Below are 17,873 nucleotides of genomic sequence, written 5' to 3'. Positions count from 1 at the left end.
TAATGCGTCTATGATTTGTCACTTAAATTGGTGATGTGTCTTGGATGGAAGAAAATCTGCCATCTTCTTAGATACCATTGAAACCCATATCTGGATGAGAGATGCTGCAGTTCAGTCAGGGAAGTGGAACTCTTTCTATGAAACTGTTTTCTGTTAGATAATTTGTTGTTTGTTTTCCCGGCCAATAGGCATTGCAATTGAAGGTTTTATGGCATAGATTCTTTCTCTTTTGTAGGGAGATGAGTCATGCAGTTCCAGACATATCAATTCATGGCAATCTGTCATCAGTCCATTGCTCTTTGGATCTGAGTAAATATAAACTGATTCGAGGACTATTGGAGAATAATCTTGGGGAACCTATGGAAGAGTTTATGCGACCTTATGATCTGCAGGATCCAAGAATTCATGTGAGAGAAACTTTGAGTTCTATTAGGTTAAAAACATGTGCAAAAAAAATCCTGTCTAGAGTTTATTAAAAGATATTGTTTCACTGGTAGGTAAAAGTTCTAGTGGAAGAACAATGGTGGTTGTGAAGTTCTCTGTCTGAATGTGTTTGGGAATTCTCTGTTGTCCCAGGAGCAATTAGAGGAATAAAGGGGAGCATGTGAGTTATTTCTGTCACAACCTGCAATTGTCACTGCTTGTTTCAGAGCTGTTTTGAAAAGAGGTTATGAACAGTAGTAATTGTCCATGGATGGTGGTAGCATTTAAACAGGCTTGCTGATTTAAAAGAAAAAAAAAAGGGTGTTCGATATTATAACAAACATGAAAACTGTGAGTTTCAGTGAAAACTCTAGTGTGGTCTTTCTTAGATGCCTTGTAGCAGAGTCCTGAATGTCCCCTACTCATTAGGCACAGCATCAAATACCATCCTTCCAGGGAAGGGGATTAATTGGAATTGAAAATGTAGTTGGGTTGCTGTTTCCTTTTGGGGCTTTGGTGAAAAGCCTGGCATGGAGAGTACTTTATTTAAAATAAATAAATAATTTTGTTGCCTGTGAAACAATTTCATTTATGTTCATTATAGAAGGAATTAAAAATGCTTTTTTATAAAACCAATAGAGCAGGTTAGTGGACATTACTGTGGAGCTGAATTGCATTTGTTCTAGTTTGTGGTTACAGTTCTAAATTTGAATTTTCCTGAAGTATGTTAATCAAGTTTAGCTGAGAAAACACTGTCTATGGCCTCATAAATATTTGCTTATTTTGCTCATTAGAAAATTCTTAAATCAAGGATCTGAAATAACCAAGGTGTTTTATAGGGAATCTTGGTGTTTTCCGTTTTCAGACTGTGTTGAGTGGAGAAGTATATACCTGTATGTCTTTCCTTATTGACATGGTTAATGTGAGTCTGGAACTGGTTGAACCTAAAGGAAAGGATGGACTCAGCTCATTAGCCAGGTATGGCTTTGATTGCTGCTTTTAGTCTGAATTAATGCTTATTAAGTATAATAATTTTCTTAACATTGTGATATGAAGGAAATAAAGTGTGCTGATTTATTATACAAATTGATACTTAAATATTTGTACAGAATGCATAAGCTAGATGGAGTCTGAATTAGATGGTTTGATGGGAAAGTACTGTATTACTCTCAACCTCTTAATTTCCTTGCCTCTCCCAAGTTCTGTTTTGGAATAAGAACAGTCACCTAATATTTGAGCTTTGCGAGAAAAACACAAGGGTTTAAATTCCAGGTGGGTTGACTCAGCCCTTTATCCTTCCAAGACAGATGGGATTCCATGCAGTTTGGGAGTTGAAGGACTTTCAGGTTAATCCTTAAAAACAAAAGTCACGTCTGCATTTCATAGGGCTGGTCCACACTACAGGGGGGAAATCGATCTTAGATACGCAACTTCAGCTACGTGAATAACGTAGCAGAAGTCGAATATCTAAGATCGGATTACTCACCCTTCCACACCGCGCGGGATCGATGTTCGCGGCTCTCCCTGTCGATTCCGGAACTCCGTTGGGGTTGATGGAGTTCCGGAATCGATATAAGCGCGCTCGGGGATCGATATATCGTGTCTAGATTAGATGCGATATATCGATCCCCGAGCAATCGATTTTAACCCGCTGATACGGCGGGTAGTCTGGATGTGGCCATAGACACTTGAGATTCCATGGCTCTTCTTTTTTGTAGGAGTATATGTAGAAAGAGTCTTAACAATTAATTATTTTTCTTTTCATTTAAATCTGCCAGATTTGACTTTAAGAAATCCAAGTTGCTTTTTGAGAGTTTTTCAAATCAAACAAAATCTATTAACTTGGTTTCACATTCTATGATGGCATTTGACACTCGTTATGCTGGGCAGAAGACCACCCTAGGCGTGCCCAATGTGTTCAACTGCATCTTTCAGTCATCAAAGAACAGTAGTAATAAAGGAGCAATACAGATTGAGTTGCATTTCAGGTAGGTGAATCCAGGAGCTCTTTTCTTTATATCCATATTGGTGTATGAATGCAGATATACAAAAAAGTATTCAGCGTTATTGTAGTGATGTCAGTCAACAAGAGAGACAAGGTGGGTGAGGTAATATCTTTTATTGGACCAACTTCTGTTGGTGAGAGAGACAAGCTTTTGAGCTTACACCAAACTCTACTTCAAGTCTAGGAAACTTACTCAGAGTGTCACAGCTAAAGACAAGATGGAACAAATTTTTTAGTGTAAGTAGTTAACACATTTCAAGGGACAATTCAAGGTGAAGTGGCTTTTATAATCGGAGAACATCAATATTTCTTCTTCATCATAAACTCTTCTTTACCCTTACATTTTTTAATTTTTTCAAAAATTACCTGCCTACAAATGAAGTCCTTATTACATATGTACATATATACATATGATATGTATTTAAATTATTGAATTTTTATTCAAAGGGATTATGTACCTGCAGTTAAAATAACTTTCCAGTAGATGTCGCTCTTTCCTCTTTTGGAGAGTTAAATAAATCCAGAAATGGCACCTCATCTACATAACATATTTCAACAATAAATACCCAGGCTCCCTCATGTAAGTGGGCATTTAGAAGTTTGAGTTTTGTCCAGTTCTAATTATATGTTGTTTGAAATGGAAGGTACCTCGTGATAATGTAACCATGTAAGAAAAATGCATGTATTTTGTACATGGCAACATTTAGAGTTCTAAATGTAACATCTTTTTATTAGCGGGTGTGTGTTGTCTCATTGGTTAAAGGAAAGGAAAGGGGAGTAAGACTGGTGATGTATTCCAAATCCTGGCACAGATTCACTGACTGAACTGAGACCGGTCATTTGACCTCTAACTCTTTCACACTTCATAAAATTAGTGTGATACCTCATAGTGGTCTTGTGCAGCTCAATTAATGTTTTTGTAAAATGCTTTGAGCTCTTCTTATGAAAGTCACTAGAGAACGCAAACTGATACCAGTTTTTGTAGTATATTGCATTAACAGTTCATGATACATAAGCTTTTTGAAGGCCTGTATCTTATAAGACTGTAACAGGTACCTGTGTAAATATCAATATTTGTTACATAGGTTCAAGGAATATATTGTACTGTAACTGTGTAGAATAAAGTGGATCAGGAACATGTGATGGCTTTGTCTATTTCATTAGCTCTCAATCTTTCCAAATGACTGTACCCCTTTCAGGAGTCTAATTTGTCTTGCGTACCCCCAAGTTTCACCTTACTTAAAAACTATTTGCTTACAAAATGAGATATAAAAATATAAAAGTGTCCCAGCACACTTGTTTACTGAAAAATTGCTTACTTTCTTGTTTTTACCATGTAATTATAAAATAAATCAATTGGAATATAAATATTGTTCATTTCAGTGTATAGTATACAGAGCATTATAAACTAGTCGTCTTATTAAATTTTAGTTTGTACTGACTTCACTAGTGCTTTTTATGTAGCTTGTTGTAAAATTAGTCAAATATCTAGATGCTTTGATGTACCCCCAGTACACCTCTGCTTCTCCCAGGGGTACACTGGTCTATTTGAACTAACTTAGAATAGCTACAGATGTTTAGCAAGAACAATTATTATGGTTATACTGGAGATTTTCAAATGTAGTGCTTCATATAATCCTATGAAATGGTTGTGGCTGACCCTAGTATTTGTCTAAAAGGGGTATTACTTTGAACATTAAAGATTTAGCTTTGTTGAGATCACATCATATGAAATATAGTGCAAATGATTCGTAACTATCTATATACTATCTATTTTATATTTTTTCATTGCTGAGTATCTTCTTGGCACTAGATAAAAGTTTTTGCAGAGTTAAATGATAGTCTTACCCTGGCTCTTGCCTTAGGAAATAACCGAAAGAACCAGTGAGGGTGAAAGGATTTTACTGTTAAAGGCTGAGAATGTATGTCACTTCTCACAAAAGAATTATGGTTCTTTAGGGACTGTACAGTTCAGTGTGTGTGTGTCAGAAAATAGATTCATGGGTATTGAAATACTTGAAATATTTTCCATTTAACATGACCAGACATAATTGACGTTCCATATAATTAAGTCAAACTTTTTGTCCCTCCAAAAGGGATATTCAAAATGTAGTGCTAAAAAGTTCAGTTAGGGTAGCATTTTTTTTTGAATGACAAAGAAGCTGCCTTTGCTACAAAAAGGAGACATATTGTATTTCTATTCTTTCTAAGAGGCATTGAGCCAGGTTTAAATTTCACACACACCACATCAGAAGTGACACTGAACAGACTTTTTAAAAATCTCTAATAGATCCCAGAAAACTACATGTAAGCAGATTACATTCACATAAAATCCACTATATTACCTGTTAGACTCATAGACTTTAAGGTCAGAAGGGACCATTACGATCATCTAGTCTGACCTCTGGACAATGCAGGCCACAGAATCTCACCCACCCACTCCTGTATCAAACCCCTAACCTATGTCTGAGTTACTGAAGTCCTCAAATCGTGGTTGGAAGACCTGCAGATACAGAGAATCCTCCAGCAAGTGACCCGTGCCCCATGCTGCAGAGGAAGGCGAAAAACCTCCAGGGCTTCTGCCAATCTGCCCTGGAGGAAATTCCTTCCCAACCCCAAATATGGTGATCAGTTAAACCCTGAGCATGTGGGCAAAAACCCTGAGCATGTGGGCACTTGATACATAGATCATTAATATCAAAATTAATTCCAAGATGGAAAGTCACATGCTAGAACTAAAGAACACATTTTACCGCATGTGAAATTATATGATACAAGCTCTTCTTATTTTTTTTATTAGATCTACGAAGGATTCCTCCTGTTTCACAGTTGTTCTGAACAACCTTCGTGTATTTTTAATATTTGACTGGTTGCTGCTTGTTCATGACTTTCTATGTACTCCCAGTGATGTTAAAAAACAAGATAATCTGACTTCTTCCCGACAACGCAGTTCTAGCTGTGAAACAACTGTCGTTCCAAAAACTGTGAAGAGTGGAGTAGTTACAAAACGTTCTTCTCTCCAGGTGACTACTGAAAAACAACTGGAAGTCAAGATTAATGTAACGGGTAAATACATATTGTTTTATGCTTACACAAATGAAAATAGACTGTTTGCCTTTAGGAGCTGTCAAATTTACATTGTTCAGAATAATGCTGAAGCAGAGTAAAGTCAGGTGCCTGGTGGATGGATAATGAAAATTTAGAGGATTCTTAAAAACGGTGTAAATGAAGTTTTCAAGTTTCACAATTAAGTGTTTTTCATTTATTTTGGTCAGGTACTGAATTTGTGGTAGTTGAAGATATGTCTTGTTTTGATACCAATGCAATTATTCTGAAAGGAACCACTGTCCTCACGTACAAGCCCAAATTGGTGGATCGTCCTTTTTCCGGTAGTTTGTTTGGCATTGAGGTAAGGTGAAACTTTTTGGATTTTCTAAGCATTTATTCTAATGTTGGATTAACGAGTAAAATGCTCTATTATTAAACCTTTGATTGAAATGCAGTGACAAATAGAATATATTAAAAACTGTCTCTGGAGTGCTTTGTTACCATAGCCTGTTAATTTCCTTATCAAACATTCTCAACCTATTGCAGTATAAAGGCCATTTCTGCTCTGTTCCTGCCACAGTGTTAGAGTACTTGGCTGGAAACTCACCAAACTGTCAGTCAGGTATATCTTCTCAATAGGCTAACCTTTAAACTTGAATTTGCAAAGAATTGTTGTCTGCAATGGTATTGCTTAGATATTTTTTTTCAGGTGTTGAGTGATTACGTATGTCTTTGATTTTTATGTAAGCTTTGTTAATACATACCTGTGGAAATCTCGCTTCTGAACATCTTTATAAAGTATGAAGTGGAGAACTCTTGGATCTTTAATTTGTATATATTTAGTTTGCATACTAGCTTTGGAGAGGTTGGGGGATGTTGCTAACCTTGCAATAGCACTGATTCCAACTGTTTACCACGGAGTAAAATATAACCTTTGGATTTGAAGCTAGTTGATCTGAGTTTTGATTCCCCAGATAGATGAGGGTTATAGATGTGTGATTCCTCTTTAAAAATATTATATATAAAATTCCTGTATATAAGACCTAGAAATGCTAGCTGATAAAATATTTGAGATTCCTTTTAGACTTGGGATTTGGAAAGTTTTGCCAATCTAATAGTTTCTTTTGTCATAATGATACTGTGATTGAAACACTTTTACTAAACTTTTGGGTGGATATAAGAGCCTTTCTCATCTAGGTCACCAGTTCAAATCCAGGTCACGTGAGGAGTGACGGTTAGTTCGGAAGAAGTGAGGCTTTTTACCTACGAAAGCTTATGCCCAAATAAATCTGTTAGTTTTTAAGGTGCCACCGGACTCCTTGTTGGTTAATTATCTGATGGCTATTGGTGGCATACTTGAAATTGTTTGGTTTCAGTCTACTCTGCAGTAAGTAAAAGTCCATGTGAAAAAAATCACCACTACGATTGACACTAATTGCCCACTTTGTTGATATTTTCAGCAGAGACCAAGAATTGAATAGGCCATGAAGACTGAGCCAGTTTCTTGCCTACTGCCCCCCCCACCCCCTTACCCGAAGTGGCTCCTATAGATCCAGCATTTTGGTGGGGGTATTGGGGGAGAAGCTTGCCTTGCCATTGTCTTTGTCATGTTTTGTGGGTGACATAGATTATTTCTGTGGCTAGAGGACCTTAATTCAGCCCCCTTTCATAAACCCTAAATTCAGACAAAAATCTTTAAAATAATAATCCTCTTGAGCTCTTACTTTTACATAGTTTCTGTATGAAATGGTGTCAACAAATTTAAAAATTAAATTAAAAGGGAAAGATTTCATTAAAAATAGATTTTATAAAATCTGTCTGCTCCCTCTCCACAGATAGCATAACTCCTAAAAAGGGGAGTTGAGAGACCTTCAGTTTGATTTGCACTCATTTCAATCATTTTAGGTTTTTTCATGCCGACTGGGAAATGAACAGGACACAGCACTGTCCATCATTGATCCTGTACATATTCAAATGGAACTTGTAGGGAATTCGTCTTACCCTAGTGGCTCAGGACTGTTGGATGCATTCAATAGTGAAGATTTCCCACCCATTCTAGAGGTAAGATCAAAGAAAGTGACTGAAACAAATTTTATGTGCATTGTCATAATATAGAATACTTTATACTGGTATGTCACATTTGGGAATTCAGAATAATGCTTTGTCATATACATAAGAAAAGAATAAGACAAAATCATTTTTCAAAAGAAAATGAGGAGGCAGACAACCCGGAAACATATTTTTAGTGGTAAGGATAGTGATTTCTGGTGGTATTTTTAGGGGTATTAGATACATTAATTTCAGAGATCAGTAGGAAAAAAATAACTTGTGACAAATAGCAAGAGATGTCCCAATGTAGCTTCTGGGTCTTGGCCATATGTTTAGTAAGAGAAGAACTTTATTTTTCTGTAGATCTTCTTTTATTAACATTTGCTTGTAGGAAATACGTGTAGAGTTCCCCTCACCCCCTTTAAATCCAAACAAAAATACCTCTCTTGATTTGGGGATTTTGATTAATCCCTTTCTGGACAGGAACATACTAATATCTAGGGTTCTTCAGCATGTTCAGATGGTTTATCTTGTAGTTGGATATTTAAAATTACTACATTATTGGTTAATGACAGAAACTTGGCATTTTTAGTATGAAGGCTTTGAAACCAGTATAAGCACCTGATTTTGATATGGTTATTCTTACCTTCATCCTGGCAGTGTGTTGCTACAATATATAACATGCAAAAGGGAAATGTCAGTTTAAAAGGTTTAATCATATTGGATTTCTAAATTTCATTTAGATTCAGTTACAAGCACTGGACATCAGACTATCCTATAATGATGTTCAGCTGTTTTTGGCCATTGCAAAGTCCATCCCTGGGCAGACCAGTGCTGCCGTGCCTGAGTCCTGTGTCTTGGATACCGACACTGCTGCTAAGAATCTTTCCAATTCATCTTCGGAAAATGAGAGCTCATCATCAACATCTGAAAACAGAGACATATCTAAACATGTATTGGATCCTGTTCTTGGTATGCGTTCAACTATTAGACTAAAGCCATTTTCCATGCCTTAAGGAGGCTTCTGCAGAGTAAAGCCAGATGTAATTTTTAACAAAACAGATGGTTGTAGCTTGATTATATAAAATTTGATATGGTGATGGATGCCATCAAGTAGAGATGAAACTTTCTTTCTGCTTATAATGTGAAAATAGAATAGTCAATGTTAGTCTTCAGTCAATTTTAATCAGTATTTGCCTTCCTACTTCAGCAGAATGCGGTAATGCTTAGGTTGCAATCACTGCAGGGGAATACTGTCTTTTTAAATTGTTTCTATTGAGAATTAAAAATAATCATAACCAGCTTCTCCTTCCCCGCTAGCAACATTTCACTATTGTTAAGCTTTGTTAAAGTTTGTTTCTAAAATTTGAGTGTAGTTAGGAGTATAACTCAACACAATCAAGGAAATACACAGGAGTGAAATAGGCTCCGTCTTCTCTGCTACAGTACTTAGGCATTATGGGGGAGATGTGGAAGTAGATAAGGAATGCCCCACAGCATAGAAGGATTGGATGTATGGACTAAAGAATCATTAGTACAGCATAAAAATTAAGTGCATACGCTAAAATTATCCTACTGGAATTGAGATCTAGCTTGTGCTCTAACATACAAACATTAAACAAAATATAATGTTTGGCCTAAAAACATCCCTGAATCCTAATGCTTTGTTGTTGTTTAAGTAGAAATCTTTGATATTTTCAGAATTGATCCACTGGTAGAGGGAAACTAATTTTTGAACAATAATGCATTTCATTTTAATTAAAAAAATAAGAAAAGCAATTAATTCATATTGGGGACAAATGTTTGGCTAGATGTTTCTTTAATTACAGAGGTACAGCTGGCTCGACTTCAGGAACTTGGATTTGGTATGGATGATTGTCGTAAAGCTCTTTTGATTTGCCAAGGTAATTCCAAATAATCTTTCTATTACTTGCAATTATAGTTTTGGTAAATTAGAGCTTGGTTCTTAATACATAAAAACAGACAAATTAGCAGTCACTTGATATATAGACAAAATAGAAAGTGGCTATCTTCCATCCTGCAGTCATCAAAAAATAGTCTTCTTAACTAGATCCTTTAAATATTCTCATTCTCTTACTGCTGGTTCTTCCCTGTCTCCTAAATATTCTTCTCTTTTGAGTTTGTCTCTGAATGACATATCTTAATTTAAATATATTACCATAGTGTCTTTTATTCAAGTTACCATTTAGCATGATTGCAATTTCCCTGAATGAATGAAGTATATTTTTTCCCACCACATCCTAAAATTGTTTTTTTTAATCTAGAAATTCTCATCAGTTTCTACATTGCACGTATTTCTCACTTGCACCTACTACTTTCCACTGATCTTCATGCTCTTCATTTCTTCTTGTTAAATGGTTTGCTTTCTTTACTTATTTTTACACACAAAACCTGGAAAAGAAATTAAAGCTTAAGGCACAAAATTCTCTTTTGGTTTGTTTCTTCAAGATTGTCATTCTCCTTCTCATTTATAATCAGTCACATTTTGTTGCTTCTCAGTATGACACCTTAAAAGATCACTTTGTATTGATAAAAAAGAATGCCATTATATTTCGTAACCTTAATCTCCCTTCAACCTCTCTAACCACTCAGTGACAGACTTGAAGGTGGCAATTTTTCCAACAAAAAAACTTCAAAAACAGCCTCCAAAGAGAGACTGCTGAACTCGAATTAATATGCAAATTAGATAAATTAACTCAGGCCTAAACTGAGGCCATGTCTACATCTAAAATTTTGCAGCGCTGGTTGTTACAGCTGTATTAGTACAGCTGTATAGGGCCAGCGCTGCAGAGTGGCCACACTTACAGCAACCAGCGCTGCAAGTGGTGTTAGATGTGGCCACACTGCAGCGCTGTTGGGCGGCTTCAAGGGGGGTTCCCGGACGAGAGAGCAAACCGGGAAAGGAAACCAGCTTCCCCGCGGTTTGCTCTCTCGGTCCCGGAGCCAGCCAGCAAACCGCAGGGAAGGAGACCTGCTTGCTCGGGGTTCCGGGACCGAGAGAGCAAACCGGGAACGCCGCGGTTTGCTCTCTCGGTCCCGGAGCCAGCCAGCAAACCGCAGGGAAGGAGACCTGCTTGCTCGGGGTTCCGGGACCGAGAGAGCAAACCGGGAACGCCGCGGTTTGCTCTCGCGTTCCCGGAGCCAGCCAGCAAACCGCAGGGAAGGAGACCTGCTTGCTCGGGGTTCCGGGACCGAGAGAGCAAACCGCGGCGTTCCCGGTTTGCTCTCTCGGTCCCGGAACCCCGAGCAAGCAGGTCTCCTTCCCTGCGGTTTGCTGGCTGGCTCCGGGACCGAGAGAGCAAACCGCGGCGTTCCCGGTTTGCTCTCTCGGTCCCGGAACCCCGAGCAAGCAGGTCTCCTTCCCTGCGGTTTGCTGGCTGGCTCCGGGACCGAGAGAGCAAACCGCGGCGTTCCCGGTTTGCTCTCTCGGTCCCGGAACCCCGAGCAAGCAGGTCTCCTTCCCTGCGGTTTGCTGGCTGGCTCCGGGACCGAGAGAGCAAACCGGGAAAGGAAACCAGCTTGATTACCAGAGGCTTCCTCCTTCCACGGAGGTCAAGAAAAGCGCTGGTAACTGTCTACATTGGATTACCAGCGCTGGATCACCAGCGCTGGATCCTCTACACCCGAGACAAAACGGGAGTACGGCCAGCGCTGCAAACAGGGAGTTGCAGCGCTGGTGGTGCCCTGCAGATGTGTACACCTTCAAAGTTGCAGCGCTGTAACTCCCTCACCAGCGCTGCAACTTTCTGATGTAGACAAGCCCTGAGACTGGTAACGGTTGGGTCATTACACTAATTGAATCTATTTCCCTATGTTAAGTTCTCCTCACACCTATGGGTCATCTTAATTATCACTTCAAAAGTTTTTTTTCTCCTGCTGATGATAGCTTATCTCAATTGATTAGACTCTTCCTGGTTGGTATGCATACTTCCACCTTTTCATGTTCTCTGTATGTATAAATATCTCCTGTCTGTGTGTTCCATTCTGTGCATCCGAAGAAGTGAGCTGTAGCTCATGAAAGCTCATGCTGAAATAAATTTGTTAGTCTCTAAGGTGCCACAAGTACTCCTGTTCTTTTTAATCTCCCTTGTTTTCCTTAAATGAAACAAAAAATATACAACTTCTACATTTTCCTATAAGTTTTTGGTTTTGTTGGGAATTCATTTGATTCCTTTTCAGAGTAATTTTGTATGAATATGTTTTATTGAAATAGTGTGCATAGCAAATGGCTTGGGTGTTTGCTTATTTCTTTTAAGGCCAGTTGAAAAAAGCAGCAAGTTGGTTGTTTAAGAATGCCGAACCTTTGAAATCCCTTTCGCTAGCCTCTGGACGTCGAGATAGCCAGGGGTCTGTGCCGATTCAATTGATCTCTGGGGTGGAGATTAAAGCAGAAAGCATGTGCATTTGTTTCATTGATGACTGCATGGACTGTGATGTTCCCCTAGCTGAGTTGACCTTTTCACGTGAGTATTTTTCTTAATTGTCCTCTAATCACTTCCCTAATTTGAAGAATTCCTCTTGCCTACCTACTACTTGTGTCCATAGCTTGGATTTCCCTTTGTTAGGGCCAGATAAGATACAGAAACAGTTTCAAATATATGATTTCCACGAAGGAATATGTGTGAGCAAATGTGTGTCAGTGCACTGCACAAAAATAAGGTGTTACTGATCAAATTATTTTAAAATTGCATAGCGGTGGTGATGCTGTTTATTTGTATTGTGGTAGTGCTTAAAAGCACTAATTTAGATCAGTGCTCTGCTTAAAGTACTGAACAAAATCATAGGAAGATGCTGCACCCATCCCCTTACTTGGAAGTAAGCAGAGAGCCCATAGGGAGTGGAAAAAAGGGTTGATCAGCAAAGAAAGCTACATCATGAAGGTGAGAAAATGTCAGAATAAAGAGACTTTTAAAAAATCAAGCTGAATTAGGTCTTGTCAAGGAAATTAAAATACAATGAGGTTTTTTAGTTCTATAAATAGAGAATAAGGAAGGATAAGGTGGAGCCACTCTGCAGTGTGGATGGAAAAGAGATTAAAGATAATCTAGGTATGACCTCAAAACTAAATGAAGACTTTGTTTCAGCTTTCACCAGGCATGATGGAACAGGTGCACGAAGGCAGTAGAGCTGATAGAAACGAGTGTCTAGAAATGGAAATAAACACATCTGAGGTGGAAGAAAAACTTAGAGTTTAGTGCCCTCAGATAGGTGGACCGGATGATTTCCATCTAAGAATACTGAAAGAACTGGCTCATGAGATTGCTAGTCTGGTAGCAAGGTAGTATCATATGATTGGAGAATAGTGAATGTTGTACCTATGTTTTAGAAAGGGGAAAAAGTGATCCTGGCAATTTCAAACTTCTCAGTCTGACCTCAGTAGTACACAAGGCTTTAGAACAAATTGTGAAGGAAAGGATAATTAAATGGTAAGGGATATTTAATGCAAAATGGGTCTACCGAAGGTAGATTGTAATCTAACCTGATTTCCTTCTTTGAGAAAATAACTGATATTTTTAGATAAGGGAAGTTTAGTGATTTAATATATTTGGACTTCAGTAAAGAATTTGAAAAGGTACCACGTGGGAAATTATTAGTTAAATTACGGATCAGTACAAAAGCTGTAAGATGGATAAGGACTTGACTAAAGGGGAGAAGGCAGTAGTTCGTGCTGAAGGATAAACTATCAAACTGGAGGGTGGTTACTAGTAAGTTTCTCAAGGATCGGTCTTGAGATCATTCTTATTCAATATCTTTATTAATGACCTTGGCACAAAAAATAGGTATGTTAATGAAATTTGCTTCTGATATAAAGTTTGGTGGCATCGTCAATACAGAGGAGGATCAGAATATTATACAGGAAGATCTGGATGACTCTGAAGACCAAGTGACATAAATTGGATGCAATTCAATTGTACAGAGTGCAAGGTCATGCATTTAGAGTCTAATAATAAGAATTTCTGTTACAAGCTGTGGACTCATAATTTGGCAGCGAGAGAAGAGGAAAACTCAGTGTGTTGGTAATTGTCCTGTGATTGATTGAGTTACCAATGTGATGTGGCTATGGAAAAAGCAAATGCAATCCTAGGATGTGTGAGACGAAGCATTATCAGTTGCAATATAGACGTGTTAATGCCTTTGTACAAGGCACCAGTAGAACCTCGTTTGGAATACTGTGTGCAGTTCTGATTGCTCATGTTCACGTAAGATGAACTTAAACAGGAACAGATGCAGAGAAGAGCTACGAGGATGGTCAGGGGAATGGAGGTCCTCTCTTATGAGAAGACACTGGAAGAGCTTGGTTCGTTTAGCCGAAAGAAGGCTGAGAAGGGATGTGATTGTTCTCTAGAAATACATGAGGGTAATTAAATACCAGCAATGATGAGGGGCTATTTAAGTTAAAGGACAATGTTGGCACAAGAACAAATGGGGATAAACTGGCTGTGAATAAATTAAGTCCAGTAGGAGTTGTGTGGGGCTAATCAACTTAATTTGTTTTAAGAAAGAGCTGGATAAATTTGAGTGGGATTGTATGACAGAGTTACTTGTGATGGATAGTTGCGGGCAGGGCCCTCAGCAGCCCTGGGGCTCACTTCCAGTTTATGTCACATGTTCCGAAAAGCTCATGCTTCAGGGTTTCAGCTAGCCAGCTGCAGATCTCAGGACGGGATTCCCCTCCCCACTATAGGTTCTGTTATTTTGTAAATCTGTATCCCTCTGAAGTATCAGGGATGGCCATGTCTGGAGATGGGATAATGGATGGGGTGGGTCAGGGCTCTGAGCTGGCACTGAACGTTTTCTCTGACAGGTTCCTGGCTGGCTGGTTCTTGCTCACATTCTCAGGGTCTAACTGATTGCCGTATGTGGGGGTTGGGAAAGAATTTTCCCCCAGGTCAGATTGCCGATGACGTTGTTTTATATATATATGCCTGCCTGCCTTTGCCGCATAGGGGCGCTGGTCACTTGCCAGGATTAACTGGATATATCTCACTTAATCATTTTCCTGCTGCTGCTGTGGCCTCAGGCACTGGTGCCCATCAGTCTGTCCTATTCTATACCAGTGCAAATAATAGTCTAGTCTCCTGTGGGCTGTGATGCTTTGGTCTAATTTCAGTGGTTGGGTTTAGTGTGCGGGTTCTTGGGGGTAGTGGTAGAGGCCTATGATATAGAGAAGATCAGACTAGATGAACCAATGTACCCGTCTGGCTTTAGTCTCTGACTTCTGATTTCAAAATGCCTTCTTTGTGATAGAATAGATTCTTTTTTCACTAAAGAGAGCCTACTTTTCTTTAATCAAAAGTAATCAGAATGGCTTAAGTATGGAGTTTTCTCTTGCATCCTTGCTATTTTTCCTTTTATTTTACTGTGTACCCTGGGCTGTAAAATCTGACTGAAGGTTGTGGGAGACTGTGTTCCATTAAGAAGTAGATAATTAAGCCTTTTATTAAGGAAGGAAGCTAAATAACTGTCTGTCTTGACCTCTGGCAAAAGTGACTCAAAGTGTTTTTTGCATAGATATCACATACAGGAAAAGAAAGGAACATTTCCTCTATTAAAGTAACCTATAATTATGTCTTTTGGCAGATTACCTTGCAGGGCTCATAATGTTTGCTTCTTTTTTTTGGATCACTAGTCCAGGACAAAGCTTGGGAAGTTTATTGGTCCTGGTAGTATTTGTACTAGTCTCTTGGAGTGTTCAGCTCTTGAAGTTTAGAGTTATTGGACCTCAAAATTCTGTCATGCTGGCTACATTTTACTGTTTTCCCCACCTCAGTAGCAACAGGATTCCAGTGCCAACTGTCTCACAGGTTGCTAAAGACCGAGATGAATGGTTTATGCTATTTTTTAAATCTTGTATTCCTAGACACTTGCAGATATTGTTTAGTAATGGCGTTTAGTTTTAATAGCTGTCAAGATACCAGCTGCTAACTTCATGTTAACTGAAATGTGAAGCAAAAAGATGGTAATCAGATGTACACTATTTTTTTAAAAACTAAGAATTTTTTTTGGGGGGGCAATTTGTGAATGCTACCAATCATTCACAGTTTACCAGTTGTATGCAGCATTTATTTCTAGTCTTGTTAGTTCTCAAGATACTAAACTTTAGGACCGTCCGTTAAGCCCTCAAAGTTAGCTGTGCTGTTTGGCATTGATTCAGAACCTGGGTTACAATACTGTAGTGGGTTTTGTTTTGGTGCCTTCTGCCATATTATATTTGGAGAAGTGACCATTGTACTTTTTTGTTTAATCTGACAAACAAATAATTGCCAATCTGTGAAAATTTGAGGAGTCTCTCAATAATATTCAGTGGAGCAGCCTACTGTGTTAGAGTAGATTAAATATATTTGAGAAACTATGACAATCATGAGGGTTTCATTCTGGTACTGGGATGGAAGGCGGTGGTATTAGAGGCAGATTACAAGCTGTAGGGCTGGGACTGTGTCCACCTCAGTTTGTACAGCACCTAGCACAGTAGGGCCCCTGTCCTGATATGGGTCCTTGGGTGTGGTAACACTATAATCCTTAATTATCTGTACATCACATTGTTTGATTAAAAGAAAATTGTCAATTGTGTTGCTTTGTTTGTACTGTTTAGTATTTTTTATAAAATTCTTCATCGCTTAAGGCAACTTTAAATTAAGGACTTAGTCATATTTTTTCTTGTATTAGTACAATGTTTACTTTCGTTACAGGTTTGAATTTTCTCCAACATGTGAGAGCCAGCCCCGAAGGCTATGCTCATTTTACACTCTCTGGAGATTACTATAACCGTGAGCTTTCGGGTAAATATAAAATGCATACATTGTTGTAGGAGTTGGAAAGCAGTCTTGCATGCTTTAGCAGTCTGGAGTTCACTCAACATAAATTTTATGGAAGGGGTGGGGTGGGCTGCTGTTTCAGCAAGTCTGCAAATGGAACAAAGGGGTTTCGTTAAATACACCATGATGGAAAAGAAATGTATAGACACAGTGTCAACATTAAAATCAAATATATTTTTAAAATCCTTACTTGTATTATTAGTCCCATTTCTTGTTATTTTATACTCGCTTTCCTTTTTGGTATTTCATTCTCTTGTTCCAGGCTACTTAACCTTGCTTATAATACAAGAACTGTAAAGACATCCAATTAAAATTTAAATCTAACGTATTCAGAGCCGATAAAAGGCAAATAGGATTAGACATTTGTATGGACAATGAGAACATCACAATTCCTTTAGATATGATTTTTGAAAAAGTGTACAACTCTCATAGCTCAGGGTTTAAATCAAACACTAAGCGAGGGAGGAACAACTACATTTTTCACAATGTTTCTACAATTTTTATATAAAAAACTCCAATGAAGACATCTTCAGGAATAATCTGTCAGTGATGAAGTAATTAGCTACACTAGCTAGACAGAATGAGTAATTTATTTCCTGGTTTTGGGATGTGTTTCATGATATCATGTAGTAGACATCGATTCACAGCCAAATTCTCTGCAATTGTGTGAAATTCTGCTTATTTATACAAGGAGAGAATTTGGTACTCAGTCATACCACTAATTAGTATTCATTTGAGGCTGTAGTTTCTTCTAAAACCTGCCATAACTAGATAAGAATATCAGGGTATATTTGGCATGGTTCCTATTTGAACAACTTCATACGATCTGGAAATTTGCTTGACCGTTGAATATAAAAGTTCATCTTGAACAGTGTTTGAAAGTAGGAGGCCTTTTCACCATAGTTTGTCTTTACTGAACATTTATGTGTGTAAACAGCTTTCCAGCATGAACTTAAGATGTTTGTCTAATGGAGGTAATATTTCCTGTGTTCTCTCAGGTTGGGAGCCATTTATTGAGCCATGGCCATGCTCGGTATCCTGGCAACAACAGGCAGCCAGCCGCCTTCACCCTTCCCGTCTGAAGCTGGAAGCAAAGGCTAAACATCGTCTGGATATCAATATTACCTCTGTGTTAACTGGTGTGTATGAGAACATGCGTAGAACATTATCTAGTCTAGCACACGATACTGACATTAAACATTGCTAACTGAGTCCCATCAGTGTCCCTTGACGTAAGCCTTGTTATAAGTTTCTTTAGATTCTTAAGGTGGTGGTTGTAGGGAAGTGCTGGTTCAGGCATTCTGTATTTTATCAGCATTGGTAAAAGTGTGAAGAATTTAACTACATCTTTTTCAGCATAGTAGGCATTCTTATTTTAGTCATCTGAATTATCTTAATTCAGATGCTAGCGGTAATTTATCTTTAATGAAAAGCAGGCTTTCATTAAAAACTTCCCACATTCAAGAATTTGAAAATATTTTAGTATGCTTTTCAGTTTTCAGCAAGCTGAT

General features: G+C 38.3%; 1 protein-coding gene across 11 annotated transcripts in view; it reads left to right on the top strand.

The window, feature by feature from the left end:
- The window catches only part of VPS13D (vacuolar protein sorting 13 homolog D), a 191,016-nt gene that overhangs the window by 41,950 nt on the left and 131,193 nt on the right, over positions 1 to 17,873 (top strand). For all 11 annotated transcript variants that reach the window (XM_030537965.1, XM_030537973.1, XM_030537971.1 and 8 more), the window contains 11 exons: positions 236 to 407; positions 1,289 to 1,401; positions 2,202 to 2,411; positions 5,229 to 5,494; positions 5,704 to 5,837; positions 7,382 to 7,537; positions 8,269 to 8,497; positions 9,355 to 9,429; positions 11,803 to 12,009; positions 16,237 to 16,326; positions 17,361 to 17,501. In XM_030537965.1, coding sequence (XP_030393825.1) covers positions 236 to 407; positions 1,289 to 1,401; positions 2,202 to 2,411; positions 5,229 to 5,494; positions 5,704 to 5,837; positions 7,382 to 7,537; positions 8,269 to 8,497; positions 9,355 to 9,429; positions 11,803 to 12,009; positions 16,237 to 16,326; positions 17,361 to 17,501 — 1,793 coding nt within the window. The remainder of the gene's footprint in view (positions 1 to 235; positions 408 to 1,288; positions 1,402 to 2,201; positions 2,412 to 5,228; positions 5,495 to 5,703; positions 5,838 to 7,381; positions 7,538 to 8,268; positions 8,498 to 9,354; positions 9,430 to 11,802; positions 12,010 to 16,236; positions 16,327 to 17,360; positions 17,502 to 17,873) is intronic.

This window comes from Gopherus evgoodei, chromosome 18 (assembly GCF_007399415.2).
Source record: "Gopherus evgoodei ecotype Sinaloan lineage chromosome 18, rGopEvg1_v1.p, whole genome shotgun sequence".
Lineage (NCBI taxonomy): Eukaryota > Metazoa > Chordata > Testudines > Testudinidae > Gopherus > Gopherus evgoodei.
The sequence above is the reverse complement of the archived record's forward strand: the minus strand, read 5'-3'. Positions and strand labels throughout refer to the sequence as shown.